The sequence below is a fragment of the Dreissena polymorpha genome, chromosome 1 (genome assembly GCF_020536995.1).
Source record: "Dreissena polymorpha isolate Duluth1 chromosome 1, UMN_Dpol_1.0, whole genome shotgun sequence".
In the NCBI taxonomy this organism is placed as follows: domain Eukaryota; kingdom Metazoa; phylum Mollusca; class Bivalvia; order Myida; family Dreissenidae; genus Dreissena; species Dreissena polymorpha.
This window is the reverse complement of record NC_068355.1, coordinates 30,727,021-30,745,211: the sequence shown is the minus strand read 5'-3', so window position 1 is coordinate 30,745,211 and position 18,191 is coordinate 30,727,021. Positions and strand designations below refer to the sequence as shown.

The 18,191-nt window shown below is 33.4% G+C and overlaps 1 protein-coding gene and 1 long non-coding RNA gene across 3 annotated transcripts in view; both read right to left on the bottom strand.

Moving 5' to 3' along the window:
- LOC127875046 (uncharacterized) overlaps window positions 1-18,191 on the bottom strand; it is a 169,082-nt gene that overhangs the window by 28,028 nt on the left and 122,863 nt on the right. The gene's annotated exons all lie outside the window — the stretch shown is intronic.
- Window positions 1-18,191, bottom strand: part of LOC127875031 (uncharacterized) — a 56,563-nt gene that overhangs the window by 18,206 nt on the left and 20,166 nt on the right. The window contains exons 3-5 of one of the 2 annotated variants that reach the window (XM_052419832.1): window positions 6,751-7,112; window positions 4,548-4,613; window positions 1,567-1,665 (exon numbers count right to left, since the gene is read on the bottom strand). In XM_052419832.1, coding sequence (XP_052275792.1) covers window positions 6,760-7,112 — 353 coding nt within the window. In that variant the 3' untranslated portion in view covers window positions 1,567-1,665; window positions 4,548-4,613; window positions 6,751-6,759. The remainder of the gene's footprint in view (window positions 1-1,566; window positions 1,666-4,547; window positions 4,614-6,750; window positions 7,113-18,191) is intronic. The other variant, XM_052419821.1, reaches the window with a different exon arrangement.

Sequence of the window (18,191 nt, the reverse complement as noted above, 5' to 3'; positions counted from 1 at the left end):
CATGCGTTGTTGATTAAATGTTTAATGTAAACTGGCATATACGGAAATGCATTTTAAATGTACTTGTGTGAAAAACTGCCATTCCGTAAAATGAAACATAGCTCTGAATCATGTCCATTCCAGACAGGAAACTATTTAAAAAAAGGCGCTGACTGATACAACAAATTGGGTCGCCCAATGGCAATCAAATATCTGCTAAGAGCAAGGCTTTAATCGCCAATTCAATGGAATTCTGCATCCCAGATACTGTAAAATCATTTATATTCGTTGGCATAATTTTTCTTCAATTACTTTTTCGTGGACATGTACATTTGTGGATGTCTGATTCTGGATAAAATATGGAATTTTCGAGGGTCATTTTCCTGTGTTTGAATAAAATTCATGGATCAGTAAACCCACAAATTCAATATTAATTAATGTCCCAAAAATAATGATTTAACATATGTCACATTGGTAAGAAAAGTGTTTGAAATGCTTAATTTTTATATTTTTTTATATTTTGATATATGACCAATAATTTCATTATTTTTCTAAGTGTATACTTTCGTTTTAATACTTTGTAAAAATAACCTACTGAAAATATTATAATTTTTTGAAAATTGTAATTATGATAATCTGTGAACAAGTTCCAACACATGAATTAGGTTCTCTTCATACATTTTTGACTGTATTATTTCATTTTGTTCTTTCTTTATTCATTTAAATAAATAAACATTTCAATATCTAATTAAAATACATTGAATACCTTTAAACGGCAATGTATAAATATATTGAGATTTTACATGAAATTTTATATCTGTTAATTATATCATACATTTCTAAACTTAGTATAGCTTAACAATTATTTTTAATTTGCATGTAGATGCATGTCATTATCTCATTAACCACTTTTTAATCATCTTGTTTTTAATACCATATTTTTTCTCATCGGAGTTTTAAATAGCACTTTACAATAGACTGGAAGCAGACTTAACTTAAGAAATGTTCTGGGAAAATTGTTTTTAATGCATGTGCATATTGCGTCATCCCACACTAGCCTGTGCAGTCCTCATTGGCACACCTGAGACGATACTTTACCCTTAGGCTTGACTTTTGTTTACAATAAATTTCCTTTGAAACATACATTCCTCGAAAGTGGAAAGTATCGTCCCTGATTAGTCTGTTATCACACTGCACAGGCTAATGAGGATGGCACTTTAAATGCATTAAGCTCCATTTTCCCAGATCGATGCTCACCTTGTATCACATTGTAAAACTATGTTACAGACTGCAGGCGGACTTACTTTGAACCTCATTCTTATATAACAGGTCTGTATAAATGTTGCATTTTGTGTCGTCCTAGATAAGCCTGTACAGCAACACAGGCTAATCAGGGACAACACTTTCCACCTAGACTGAATTTTATTTTAGAAGAGACTTCCTTTGCACAGGCTTATGTGGGAAAACACTTGATACAAATACATTCCATCCTGCTTTTCAAAGCGAGACACATATGTTTTTTGAAAAACACTCAATAACAGACTGGAAGCAGACTGAAGGTGAGTAGAATACTGCTGGGTTTCTTACAGCGCGTAAAATGTTGCTGAGTTTCTGCCTTGTTCTGGTCCATCTCAACTGACTTCAACGACTGATTGATGGGACGGCCTCTTGTATTTGGTCAAGCACCTGACGAGTACAAGGGACAGTGATAGGGCTCAAAGGCTAACGAAATGTAAAAAACACTTGAGTTGTTGTTAAAACAGTGATTGTTCACTCTAACTCAAAAGCAAATTTTGGTAAAAATTGGATTAAAAATTGTTGCAGAGTGAAACTTGGTAGCAATTAGTGACAAGAGATAAATCTCTTATTTAGTTTATGACCTTAATTTTCTAGGTAGGAAATCATTTGACCTTACATTGTTGCAGTTGCATGCATACAAAAAACTGACTGTAAAGCTCTTTTTTACTGTTTTAGGAAAAAGGGCGGGGCCCTTCCAATTGGGAAAAATTGATTTTTTTTCCCAAAAATTGGGACATTGGTGTTGCTGGTTTTTTGCTTAGAAATACTATACACTTGAGAATAAGGGTGTTCAATATTATATTAACTAAGGCTCAAGTTAGAGAGCTGGATAGGGAGACAAACTTGATATTGTGATAAATTTCTTTTTCTTTGAGTGGCATTATACACATCTAACAGTATATGCTATGTTTATAGGTGTCTATCGCAACCGTTGTTTATTTTTGGTGTTTCACTTCATATACACTTAGATTTGTTAATGCAGCATCAAAATACTAAAACAATATCCCAGAAAGATAAAAATAATGCATTTTATTAACAACCGTATTTTTGTTTGACAACTGACGACAGAAATGATTCGTTTTCCTGCAACAATATATCTATTTATATGACTCACGAACACTAACTCCGATCCTTATAAAAATACAGTTCCGCTCACCTTAGATGACTGGGACAGTCATGTAAAATATCGAATATAATATATATTTTTTATAAACATCTAGTAGCAAGATTAGTTGCAGATAATTGGTCAGTTACCAAAATTTTAACTAACTCTTTTGAACTGTTAATTCTTTTCAGCTCAATTCAACAGTGAAAAATGCCCATAATTTCACTTTTACATTCAATTGAAAATTTTAGGCAGTCATTTGAGGAAAAAATATAGTTTTAGGATTGCGAATGGGGTGGAGTTTGGACCCCAAATTTGACAAAAAACAATACTGTATATACACCAAGAACTTAACACCCCCTGGCAAACAGGCTCTATAAAACCAAGGCATTCAAAGTAATAGATTCCAATCATATTAACCATCGCACAACTGTGTAAAACCTCAAGGCAACATGGCAGGCCTTTCCCAGAACATTTTGGGAAAAAATGCTATTTCAGGATTGAGATTTTTTGCGCGAAACATCCAAAGGCCTGCATGGGGATGACGGAAATTCTTCAGGTTTTGTGTTACCGTCAGAGGTTTGGAAAGCTTTAGGCTGAAGATGGGTTTGAGTTATTGATACTCAAGTAAAACAAGTACTAAGAAGTAAATTAGTGCTATTAACAGTGATATACACAAGAATAGACGCCATTTTACCTTCTATGATATCATGCAATTCTTATCCACTTCATTTTTAGTATTCTTAATACACAGGTACACTGTCAAATCAGTAATATTTGTGGGACATTATGCTTTGTTGATTTTAAGGGTTGACCGATCCACAAATTTAACACAAACACATGGGAATTTAACTGACACAAATTCCTCATTTATTTTTCCAAACTGAGCATACATGCCTTACGTCCCGGATTGTCCGGGACAGTCCCGGAAATGAAGAATTTGTCCCGCTGTCCTGAAAATCTGTCAAATGTCCCGGAATTTACAAAATCCATAAATACATGTACCTTATCTTAGACTTAACTGCACCCCGAATCAGTGTATTTCTGCAGCGTCTCCATGACAATGCCTACCCGAATAGGCAGACAACGCTTTGTGTCAAAATCGATTAATTAACAGGGGTCCTATTATCATATCGATTGTCTCACGTTCGCGGTCAAACCGAAAAGGCGGCATTGTTTAATGTGGTTGTTAATTGACTTTAATCTACTACGTCATTATTTCCCGCTGCGTAAGGGCAAAGGATAGTTGTTCACACATCTGAAGTCCAACCTTGCTGAGTAAAAAATTAAAAGCAGTTTATGTTCGTACGTTTAACCGACAAAGAAGTTGTATTTGTTTTATTGTGATTGGTTGTATGTATTGTGAATTGATTTGAGTTGAGGATCTAACCGTACTGTATTGTTGTATTTTTTATTATATAAATGTTATAAATGAATAAAGGCGTATCAACAACTACGCGTTACACACCGGTCTTAATAACAATACCGCAGTGACGTCACCATCTATGTTTAGAACGCTTACACTGAAAACACGTAGCGTGTATTTAGTAACTGAAGTAGTAATGTTTAATTTGACGTTAATAGATCAAGTGTATTTCGAATAGGCTTTCGAACTTTTGCAATTAACGATGCGAAACACAAAAAAAACGTACCAAAAATGCATATGTCTATAAATATCGCTACTTTCTATACATGTCCCGGAAAATCGGCAAAAGTCCCAGACAATTTAACTCAATGAAATCCACGAATATAAATGATTTTAAAATATAAAAAAAACAATTATAGAGAATATTGTATGTTATGTAAATTCATACTGTTCTTTTCCACCTCATCTTTTTTGCATTTTTAATACATAGGAAATACACAAGCAGGCCTTTTTCTGGCATATTTATGGGTCTGTTAAATAGAACCATACCCAAGCGTGTTTTTTTTTAAGATAAGTTCCTCATGATTACTATATCTCAATTATATTTAAATTAGATGTAAACAATATAGTACTATCATTATATCATTTTATTATTATAATTTGAAGTATAAGAAAGAGTTATATAAAATATTTTTTCCAAATCAATGGATTTTTCGTGCGCAAAAAATCCAAATTCCACACTATTTGCATTTTCCCCCAAAATGGCAAGGAAAAGGTCTGACAAAGGGTCTATGTTACCTTCTGTGTATTCCGGTCATCCTTGTCCACCACATCCTCAGCAACCTTGTCCTGACTCAGCAGCCACTGGAGCAGCAGGATAGATTGATGTATTGCTTGTATGTATGCTTAGGATTCACACACGTTTATATACATGTTATAACAATCAATAACACATGTTAAACAGCATAAAACAATTTAAATTAATAAATCTCATATCCTGTGTTAATATTCTGTAAACATTACACAAAACATCAAAATATATTCCTCCAAAGATTACTTAGACTAATTCATATTTTAAACAAGAAATATCTTTTAAAAAGATATACGGCGTAAATAGTTTAATGAATGAGATCAAGGATAGCGAATGTCTTTTTCTGTGCAGTTCTTAGCTGCATCACACGCAGTACGGGATGTTACGGGGAGTTTTCGCGGCTTATTTTACATTATAGCATTTTGATGGTCATAAACCTATAGATACAAAACAGAAAACCAAAAGAAGAATGGAAGTGAAATTTAAACATATGAGTCAACCGGCCACACGAGAAGTATCCGTATTTATAGGCGCGTTCTTCGAACAAACCTGTTTTAGTGGTTTGTCGGGCATTGCTATTTGATTCGATTATTAACAGTATCGAGAATCATCGTGCTCATGCTTATAAAGTGATATTATGGGCATTTTGCACAGTTGAATTGAGCTGAAAAGAATTAACAGGTCAAAATAGTTAGTTAAAATGTGGTTACTGATCAATTATCTGCAACTCACCTTGCTACCAGTTGTTTATAAAGATATATTTTATATTCGATATTCTTACGTGACCCACCCAGTCCTGTAAGCCGAAATGATCCGTAAAACAATATTGTGTCTTTGTGTCGTATGAACAAATCTGCACTAAAACTAAATTTAGGTTCAACTCGTAAACGCATGATCAGTTGTCAAACGAAAGTACGGTTGATATTCAAATGCATTATTTTTCTCTTTCTGGTATATTGTTTTAGTATGTTGATGCTGCATTAATTAATATAAGTGTATATGAAGTAGAAACATCAAAAATAATCAACGGTTGCGATAGACAACTATAAACTGTTACATGCTCATAATATCACTTTAGTACATTAGGTAATATGGTGGAATAATTATTGTTAAATTTATCAAAAATAATATTTATCATTGTATTGTTGAAAACACATTAAAAATCTATTATTGACATACCATAATTATATTGCTGAATATCTTCATTTAACATATTTCTGGTCTAAAGAAAATTCCAGGTCACCTAGTTCACGGATAGCGTCTTTACTATATAACGATTATTTTACTGGCCGCGAACTCCGGTGATGACCTGTATATAAACTCTGAATGTCCGCGAATCGACCCGAAACCTCGCGGGTTAAAATGCAATGCTTTAAAGTGAGGCCTCGCTTCCACTGCTCTTTATACTTTTACATGTTAACATTTTGACAAGAATATGGAAGTTAGTACTAAATATGAGAACATAGACTTTTAAGTATAAACGCTTTTGCGCTGGTAATACTCTGAAAATAAAAGGTGTACGCACAAACTGTATTGATGTCGAGAATTGAGTGTAAAACTGTTCTATCTATTAAGCCTTTTCATTAAAGATAAAATTGTTTCATACAGTAAAACAGTGTTACAAAGACGCGAATATGTTTCCAATGTTCTGGTGGTATACTCAAATCAGCCAATGGAATAAATGAAGTGTATTCATTCGTACCTAGCCGCGGGAAATTTTATTTGAATTTTATTGGACACTTACAAAGGTCAGGCTAAGGTGAAAAGCTGGCTTAATACAGCTTACGCCGAAAAAACTATTCATCAATATACATTTCTTACATGGCATGGTGCTTATAGAAATAAAAGTCTAAAAATAGCCTCAGTTGCTATGTACATGTCCATCTATGTACAAATATTAAATTTTCAGTCGAAATGCTTTGTTTTTTCATGCATAGTTTACATTAACTAAATTTTAGGACAATAATGACACAAATATTATGAATACATAACATAATATGTTTTAGATGTGATGTTCAACCAAAAACCCTTACAGTGTATAAGCATATAACAATATGTGTACATAAATTATTTATATCTTTTACTACACACTTAATATTGTATTGTAACATCACACACTACTATGTTCGTATGCTAAACAACACATTGTCATTGAAATACTAATCACTAATTACAACAACTAATACATACATGTACACACTATTCCACTCTGAACACCCGGATGTGGTCACTCCCCATCAGTCCCACAATGATGGATGATGAGGAGCTGCTGAAGCAGACTGACACTGGGTACCTCATGCCATCCTTCTGAGTAGCCAGCGTAGCCAGCTTACTCTCTCCCTCCCAGCCCACCTGTAGTACAGTGTCGGACAGGTATCCACAGACCAGCACCTGGCCTGCAGGGGTCACATGTAGACCAGTTGGCCACCCTAGTGCTAGGTCTGAGTATGTAGCCAGGAGTGTGCCATCCCTGGCCAGGGTGAGAAGCTTGTGCTGGTCCCAGCTGGTGATGTACAGCCTGTCTCCTGTGGGACTCACAGCACACTTGTATACTGCAAAACAGAGTAACATCAAGATATTGAATTACTGTCAATGTTAAATAATCTTATTAAACATACTGCAGTGATATTGTATTACGCATATGTTGCTATAAAGGGGCCTTTACACATCTAAAATATATGCATACATTTCAATAATTCAATAGTTAAGCGTGACAATAAACTTCAGTAGCAGAGCTATTTAGTTAACGTTTGACATGTTGAAATGCGACTGTTGAGTAAGATATGAATTGAAGTAAAACAATTACACAGATGAAAACAATTACACATACTGAAACAATTGCACAGTTCAATCAACAGGTAAACATAGTGTTTATGTACAATCATTAAACAACCACAAAATTAAGACAAGGTCAGAAAGTATCTCTTTCCCAGGAACACAGTTTCTATTTATAGACATGCCATGTAGTGACAGTCAAAATACTTCATTACTCATGTTTATAAATCAATAATTCTGAAAACATGTATTATTTTGTCTACTGTAGCAATAAAATGGCACATATACATTATTGAACAATTACTTTATATTATATCAGGGGGTTTTTGCTATGTAAAAATTGCCCTAAAAGGTACCCGATTCCAAACCAATATTGAACAAAAAAAAAATCCCAATTTCCATTGATGTCTTTTTTTTTAAAGAAAGAAGTGTCTTATGCTTATTATATATGAATTGTATTTTATAATAACCTTACAAAGTATATAACTATAAATTATATGATTTTTTTCCAAACTGGCAAGGTAAAGGCCTGATGTGGGACAATTTGGCATATATGGCAAGCATGTAACGCTGCACAAAATGCCTAGAAATCATGCCACGAAAACCGCATGGTTTAGAGCTATAAGCAGGCAAGATGCGACGCCAAACGGGTAGGTATCATTAGTGTATTGATATCTTATTTGTTAATGTACATAAATATCGTATTTGTAGGAGTATTACACCATGTAGATGGCAAGCATTATTATTATTAACATTTTATTTAGTATTAATCGGTAAAAAAAAAATAATTTAATATGGCCTAATGTGTTGACATTTTACACCATGCTTTGCTAATCTCAAACTTGAATGATTAATTTGAGCAGACTGTCATTGCATATTTATGTTACCAGAACAGACCAATGTAAATACCAACAATCATTTCTTCTATTCCATGAATGCCCAAAATTGTATTATAATAAAATTAAATGCCATTTATAATAAAAAACGTGTTCTTATTAATACAACATTGAACTATTTTTTTCAATCTATATTGCTTGGTTTACTTACAGTAGATACAACACCAACACCCTGCCCCACTGTAACATATTAAATTTGTGGCCATGTTACACACAAACTAGCATTTTTCATTTATCGCTATGGCAAATTTAAGGTGTGCTGGCTGTTAATAAATTTTATTTAATTTTTTCAGTATTTATTTAAACCCTTTTACATATATTGATGTTGCAGATACACCAGGGTATGCTCTAATCATTGGTGGATAGAAATGGTCCAAACGCTATGAACAGGAACAAGGTACCAACAAAATACCACGGGCAAAAGATCATTTCAATCTAGAAAGTAAAGACATGTAAATCTCTAATAAAGGTGATGAATTGCCGTTTTAGCCTTTCAACCCGTTTTAAATTATTTATGCATCTCATGTTTTTCACAGTATGTGAATATAATATAAACAAGGGCTGTTTGGAAAAAAATGCATGCCCCCCATATGGGCTGTCATTTGTAGTGGCAGCCATTGTGTGAATACGTTTTTTGTCACTGTGACCTTGACCTTTGACCTAGTGACCTGAAAATTAATAGGGGTCATCTGCCAGTCATGATCAATATACCTATGAAGTTTCATGATCCTAGGTTAATTATTCTTGAGTTATCATCAGGAAACCATTTTACTGAGTCACTGTGACCTTGACCTTTGACCTAGTGACCTGAAAATGAATAGGGGTCATCTGCAAGTCATTATCAATGTACCTATGAAGTGTAATGATCCTAGGCGTAAGTGTTCTTGAGTTATCGTCCGGAAACCATTTTACTATTTCAAGTCACTGTGACCTTGACCTTTGACCTAGTGAGCTGAAAATCAATAGATATTATCTGCCAGTCATTATCACTGTACCTGTGAAGTTTCATGATCCTAGGCATAAGCATTCTTGAGTTATCATCCTTACTATTTTACTGTTTCGAGTCACTGTGACCTTGAACTTTGACCTAGTGACCTGAAAATCAAAAGGGGTCATCTGCCAGTCAAGATCAATGTTTCCATGAAGTTTCATGATCCTAGGCCTAAGCATTCTTGAGTTATCATCCGGAAACCATTTTACTATTTCAAGTCACTGTGACCTTGACCTTTGACCTAGTGACATGAAAATCAATAGGGGTCATCTGCCAGTCATGATCAATGTACCTATAAAGTTTCATGATCCTAGGCCTAAGCGTTCTTGAGTTATCATCCAGAAACCATCTGACGGACAGACCGACCAACATGTGCAAAACAATATACCCCCCTCTTCTTCAAAGGGGGGCATAATAATATATGCAATCAAAATTAATTAATTATAGACCACGTATTTTTACTAAAACTTTTCATTAGAAAATAGTGCAAAAAACAACAACAGTTAAAAAATGTATGTTATATGACACTCAAATCATGCATATTCATACAAATATGTAGCACTATTATTCAATAACATTTCAAAACATCAAACCTATTTCTAGTTTATCACTTAGGCACTTGGTTATTTGAATTTGAGTATGAAGTACCTCCTTTGAATATAAATTGTATTGTTATTTGCATTTAATCAGTATATTTGTTTGTTGTTGTATTTATATAAAAGAAACATGCATTCATATCTTGCTATTACTTTTTTATAGGTGTTTGAAAGTGCTTATCAGTCATAATGACTCTTCAAGTCCAACGAGTTAGAGTAATTCCAGGGATCAGATTGAATGATTTCATGGGTAATAATATCAATATACATCGTCTCCAAAAATGGCTATTAATTCTTTATAAGGTTTGGCATTAATGTATATATTTATGTAGATATAATTTTAACTCAACAGTAACATGCCTCTAGTTCAAAGATTCTTAAGATTAACAAACACTTTTTTAATATGGACATGAATGGTTTTTGTGAGAACAAAACATAACATACTTTATGTGGTAGGACTAGGAAATTAATATTAACTTTATTGAAAACCATTCAAATGAACATTAAGATTAATGTATGTATAATAATAAACTTATTTATTATAGCTAGACTGCATCCAAAGCCTTAGGCTTATTGAGATACTCTCAAGTCTGTTTCCTGGGAAGAACCAGTACAAAGTGTTTTTGTAAATATCATGAGAACCCTCCCCAAGAAGAGATCAAACCTGTGGCCTCCCAATGGCTAGGCAGGCACCATATCTACAATGCCACACCAAGATTATTAAACAATACAATATATAAATAAATAAATAAATATACACTACAGATCCATTATATCGCGATTGACGGGGTCCAAAGATCGCAATCGCGATATATCCGGAGCGCGATATAAATCAAGACATGTCTGACTTAGTTTTTAAGCAGTTGATGTGCAGTTAATGTGTCAAATTTCATCAGTGTTTTCATTTTATGTACGGCGCTGCTTTATCTTTGTATCGTAATAATTGCAAACCAATTTTACATGTACTTTTGTAAAACAACAACAAAAAATTTATTTGTATAAAATAATATCGTAATTAAAGTTTTGATTACCATGGAAATTGTAATGCCATTATTAATTTTTATTTTCATGTACGCTCAGCGTAATATACACCTACATTTGTGTAGTGTATTAAAGATATACACCTACATTTGTGTAGTGTAGAAACCTAGATTTACGCTACTTTCCTAGTTATTATTTTCACGTTTTAATTAGCGATATGGCACGTAATGCGCTTAAACAAATTATCGTTGCATTAATTACGCACAATGTTAATGTTTCGTTTGATTCTCAAATGAGCTTTACTAAATTTGTTATCCGAAACACGTTTCCGAATTTTAATGCTAATGCGACATTAACAAATTCTAGCGTCAAATAAACAGTGCTAAAATATCCTTTGTCTCCATAAAAAGCGCGCGAAAATTATGCAGACATGTAGAACGTCGCATGGAAAGTGAGAATGTATTTTGTGTTGTATAAAAAAAATGAACATCACGTCAGGCGATTTACGCGTGTTCAGTGGGAAAAAAAACGCCCCGATTGGACGTTATTTCATCACATCTTTAAATAGTAACAAATGCCAAAATGTATTTGATATTAAGAATAATTGCAAATGTGTGTGTGTACTGAGCACTTTTATCGTAAATATTTACCGGAGTTTGCTTTAAAACTGAAATATACGGGATTATCGGGTAATGATGAGCGATATCAACTGTATAATATAAACAAAATGAAACGACTGTAGATACGCATAGTCAAACAATAGTTATAATAAGCTGATAATTAACACAACGACAATTTAGTGTTTATTATTGATGTGGCTTCAAACTGCTAAATGTCTCAGCTAAAATATAATAGCAAAAACAACAAACTGACATTATTATCGAGAATGAGACACTAATAACTCAAGTGCTGCAAACAACTCAATCCGTGTTAAAGCAACACTGTCACTTAAGGTCTGTTTTCACGCTTCACTGCGTGTCAAGTATAAGCCGCGTAAAACGGGTGATCAATTACTAGCCAGAACCGGTTGTTATCGCAGTTTGCATATTGTCAGATTATAGCTTGTCAACGAATTTTAAAAAAAATGTGTTTTTGTGATCATTCTTGTCGGATTTTTGGGAGCCATAGCCGACTCGCGATATAATGGACAGCGCGATATAACGGATCGCGATGTAACGGAGTTGCAGTGTATACATATAAGAGTTATGTATTCCATTTATGCCAGGTAACATGCTGATGACACCAGTGTCGGTGATGGCAGCTCTGAAAGTGTCGGTGGGCAGGCATCTCCTGACGAGCATGAAATCTCCACAAATAACAAACAAGAGGGCCATGATAGCCCTGTATCACTCCATTGCTGAAGAAAAGGCTGAAACAAATATTCTTGGCATGTGCAAATACTTAAATATAGGCCCTAGTTAAGCACATGTACACTTTTGTGACACCCTGGTCTGGGTCAAATTTAACCTCAGGGGCATAATTTGAGCAAACGTTGTAGAGGACTACTATATCTCACTACATACAAAATGTGGTAGCCCTAGGTCCTATAGTTTAGGACAAGAATATTTTAAAACTTTTCACAAAATAAGCAAGATATGAGCGTATATAATGTTCAATTTTGTGACCCGCGGGTCAAATTTGACCCAAAGGGCATAATTTGAACAAACTTGGTATAAGAGGACTATAAGAATGATGTAACTGCATACCAAATTTGGTAGCAATAGTCCAAATGGTTTTTGACAAGAAGATTTTTTTAAAGATTTTACAAAATAGGCGCTTTATACGCATTTATTCAATTTTGTGAATCCCCGGGGCAGGGTTAAAGTTGACCCAGAGGCATTATTTGAACAAATGTGATAGAAGTTTATTAGATGTCTATTATATATGTAACATACCAAATTTGGTAGCCCTAGGCCCAATGGTTATGGACAAGAAGATTTTTAAAGTTTTCGCAAAAAAGGCCCCATTAGTGTATGGTCAGTATTGTGACCCCCCGGGCATGGTAAAAATTGACCCAAGGGGCATAATTTGAACAAACTTGGTAGAGAACTATTAGATGTCACTACATACCGAATTTGGTAGCCCTGTCATGCCTTGTAACACTTTTGTCCTAGTAAGCTGACTGAACTCAATTCGAACTATCATACATGTAGGTATGCTCTTAAGCCTTGGTTATTTGGCAGTCAGACCGATGTTAAAACGGTCACGAACTGCTTGTTTACTGGAGTTAGAATAAAATACTCCAATTAGACAGGGTGATGGAAAGTTTTGTTTACTTGCTGAGATCACGTTTTCTGGAACATGACCGTTTGTATAAGCATTTACATAATCATTAGTATAAAAGAGGGGTATTTTAAATCGAGCCATTATTGATAGCAACTCGCACAGTAAACATTATAATTTTACGGCTTTACGGTAAGTGCAGGAGAGAGGGACATTTACTTTCTTGACGGATTATATTTGTGTTGGAGTATCTTGTTTCTTTCTTGTTTTGATCTTGTTCAATTTCTTTATAAGAATTACATACATTTACAATACAAATAAGAATAATATACATTTACAATACAATATATACAAACATTTAAAACAAGAATAAAAGACTATATATGCTATAAAAAGACTTGTTGCATTCTTTCGCAAACTGATGAGTAGTTAAACGAACCTGGAACATTTTAGTAAAAACAAAAAATTACACAACGCGACTTAAACGAACCTTTGAACACTAATATATTCAAATAAGGGTAGAAGTGCCACAGCCTTATGGTTAAAGGACAGGAAGATTTTGTAAGTGTTCACAAAATAGGCACTATATAAGCATATAATCGATTTTGTGGCCCCAAGGGCAGGGTCAAATTTGACCCCTGGGGCATAATTTTAACAAACTAAATAAAGGACTATACAATGTCACTACATACCAAATTGTGTAGCCCTAGGCATAATTGTTATGGACAATATTTTTTTTTTAGTTTTCACAAAATAGGCATTTTATAAGCATATGTTCAATTTTGTGACCCCCGGGGCAGGATCAAATTTGACCCCATGGATAAAATTTGAACAGATTTGGAAGAGGACTATTAGATGTCACTACATACCAAATTTGACAGCCCTAGACCGGATGGTTATGGACAAGAAGATTTTTTAAGTTTTCACAAAATAGACCTTATATACATGTAAGCATGTGTTCAACTTTGTGACCCCGAGGCAGGGTCAAATTTGACCCAAGGGATAAAATTTGAACAAACTTGGTAGACAACTATAAGATGTCACTACATACCAAATGTGATAGCCCTAGGCCCGATGTTTATGGACAAGAAGATTTTTAAAGTTTTCACAAAATAGGCTCCATATAAGCGTATGTTCAATTTTGTGACCCCCACGGCAGGGTCAAATTTGACCCCAGGGGCATAATATAAACACACTTAGTAGAGGACTATAAGATGTCACTACATACCAAATTTGGTAGCCCTAGGCCCAATGGTTATGGACAAGCCATTTATAAGCATATATTCAATTTTGTGACCCCCGGGCAGTTTTAAATTTGACCCAGGGGCATATTGAACAAACTAAGAAGAGAACTATTAAATGTCACTACATGCCAAATTTGGTAGCCCTATGCCATACGGTTATGGACAAGAAGATTAAAAAAAAATCCCACAATAGGCCTTATATAAGCATATGTTCAATTTTGTGACCCTCGGAGCAGGGTCAAACTTGAACCCAGGGGCATAATTTGAACAAACTTGGTAGAGTACTTTAAGATGCTACTACATACCGAATTTGGTAGCCCTATAGGCCCAATGGTTATGGACGAGAAGATTTGTAAAGTTTTCACAAAATAGACCCTATATAAGCAAATGTTCAATGTCGTGACCCCTGGGGAAGGGTCAAATTTGTCCCCAGGGGCATAATTTGAACAAATTTGGTAGAGGACTATTAGATGTCTTTACATACTTAATTTGATAGCCCTATGCCAAATAGTTATGGACGAGAAGATTTTGAAAGTTTTTACAAAATAGGCCTTATATAAGATTTTTTTTTTATTTTGTGACCCCCGGGGCAGGGTCAAATTTTACCCCAGGGGCATAATTTGAACAAATTTGAAAAAAGTTTACCTCAGGAACATTCCTGAGAAATTTCATCAGAATTGGACCAGTTGTTTAGGAGAATAAGATGCTTAAAGGAAAAGTTAGCGCACGGATGGACGCACGACGGACACAGGACCATGATATAAGCCCCGCTAGCCTTTGACCAATGGAGGCAAAAATCAGAAATAACCATCAAATATGTTAATGCCTCAGACGATAAAATCATGTTTTATACTGGCTTGCCAACTTTCGATTTTTTTTAATTCTTTGTTTTTGACATCGATTGAATTTGGTGCCTACGAGTTATGTTCTGAAAAACTGAAAACTGTTAAGATTGAGAAGGGCGTAAAAAAAGTTGACCTGTTGATGAGTTTCAATGACATAAAATAAATAAACAAATTATTTGAATTGTGATTCAACAAAATGAAAAAAAACCTCTTCATTGCAAGTACTGTATTGATAAATAAAACATTTGTTAATTTTTAATGAGTTGTATCTTTTCATTGTATTGTTGTTCTTTGAGTGCTATGTACAGTCACATGTGACAGTAACATATACTTTTAAATCACATATATCACAGGCCATATAAGTATAGATTGATATATTTATCACAACAGTCCATATTTATTTCCCAATTGATTAAAACTAAACAATTGGCCATGTGTTTATGTAATGAACCAACAAAGACTTGAAGAATAATATGAAAATAGTTTTTATTGTTACTGTGCCCATATGAATTTATAAATGTATTTCTTTGATGTCAAAATGAAACACTTCAGGTATCTGTAAAAAAAACTGTTGGAAACTTTCTTGGTTCATTATAAATGAGCATATATCTAATTACATAATTTTGCAGACATTTCTAAAAATTATGGGATACAGAGATATTGCTCATTTTTAGAATTTTCCACTTTTACCACAATTATTCCTAATTTTAATTGTATCTCTATTGATGGTTTTACTATATATATGAAGAACAAAAATTAAGGAGACACTCATCAAAAATATTCATAATCCAAGCAATTTAATTTCACGTGATTAAATCATTATCAGTAAAAAGCATTAATATTAACCGACTGGAAATTAAATCAGAATCTTAAAGCAAGCAGACAAATAAGGCACTTACTTAATAAATTAACTCTTTTTGGGAGGCACAAAACATTTGATCTAGAAAGACATTCTCCTAGCAGAGTTGTTGTTTGTGCCTCAACATACAACATCTCTATAGCGGGCTCAATTCCAGAAATCTTGGCGAAACACATCAATGTAATTTTACGCTCTTTCATGGAAATATCTAGGACACCAAGCATAATATTTTAAGTAATTACCTTTAAAAACTGCATATATTGTTAATTTATTGAGATATTTAATAACAATTATGAGAACAACTTTCATGCCCATTTACGCAGATGACATCACTCCGCTAAAATGTAAACAAAGGCCAAAATGGTGATGAAAAGCAAGTGTTAATCTACAAACACATTGAAAGTTTTGTGTATGTTTATGTTAAATGTGTAATCAAATGAAATAGCTAATTATGGGAACATATCGTAAGTTTGCAATTTGGATAGATAGATAATATTTATTTTTGATAATTAATAGTGTATCATTGTATGAAGATAATGATCAATGTTTTTGTTTTGTTTTGTTCTGCTTATTTGGCTAGGCTGGTCTTGGTAATTGCTCTGTCATATATTTGTATACTACCATGTGCTTAATAACCACTTTGCCATGCTTATTTTATGTCTTTAATTGTCTTCATTAATTTGTAAGCTTACGGTTTAGATTAGCGCAAATGTCTCAGTTATTATTTATTACTATTAGGTGCTTATTATTTTGCTTTATCTTTTGCTTTGTGTTGCTTATTTGGCTAGGCTGGTCTTGGTTATTGCTCTTCCTCATATATATATATATATATATATATATATATATATATATATATATATATATATATATATATATATATATATATATATACTACTATGTGCTTCTAGCATTTTTTTTAATTATTTGTTTTACGGGAGCGCCCGACCCTATTTTTTGACAAATAGAAATAAAAATAAAAGTCACTTTCATTTTTTTAATTTATATTTCACCCGCCGACCTGGTATTTTATCCAAAACTAGAATTTGCGGAGATTGCCGAAAGTGTTGTTCAAAATGTGTTTATAATACGGGTTGTTTCATTGTGCCAAGTCGACTTGTAAAGCGTCAGCGATTTTCATTGGCTATTGCAGCCAATACCACACGCTATTAGCCAATAGGTGAGTATTTAACAAATGATTTTCATATTTCATTTCCGAAATGACCAACATTAACAACAACGAGACAAATGTAGCATATTTTAAAATCAAATTAATTAAAAACGGAGCAGAAACAATTTCAATAAGAAAAATTAATCTTCAGAACACCATTGTTGATATCATGCCCATATTATGTGATACGAAATTAAAAATAATTAGAGTTTTTGCAGAGGTGTCACCATCAATTACTTTTGGTGTGTTTAAACGATTTGGGTAGGTTTAATTAATGTGCGTATTTATTAAAATGTAGATCCTGATATATTTTTATAGATAAAAATCAACATCCTGAAAATGTCCAAGAAGTACTACTTCACGTTTCTTTATAATGAACATGAGGAATGAACCACAGGTACTTGCATCAATAATCCCATTCTCCAACCACCCATATATATTCTTTATTTAGAAAAAAAGTATTCAACACAGCTTCTGAAGAAAATTAGATTGGGTCCAAATGTCCGTATGGCCGTCAAAGTCACAAGAAAGTTTTAATTATATTTCTTAGCAAATTAACATGCTTATTATTCTACATTAACTTAAAACAAAACATTTTTTCCATATATTAAACTCTATAACTATTTTTATATCAACATTTTAACCATTTTCCCGGTACCTTTTGACCAAGTTACGTCAGTTTGGATCAGTTCATTTAATTGAATTTCTACAGAAGAAACCAAAGTTTTGACTTTCAAAATGTAATGAAAAAGCAAATGGAATTTATTTCTTAATTATTTGATCAGTTTTGTAAATCAGAAATACATCTTAATGTATTTTTCAAAAATGAGTTATTATTTAGCCGAAATATGATGTTCTATCAACTGTACATAATGTTTTCATACTGCAGGATTTGTTCTGCAGGGAATGCAAGTAAATTTATCACACCTCAGGCTGTTGATAAAATGTGCTCAATTGGCTCTATGTATTTGTTCCAAGGGTTATTATTATCTGCACTTTTATATAGCTCTCTCTGTTTATTATATATCCAAAACATGTTATTGCTGTTTCTCC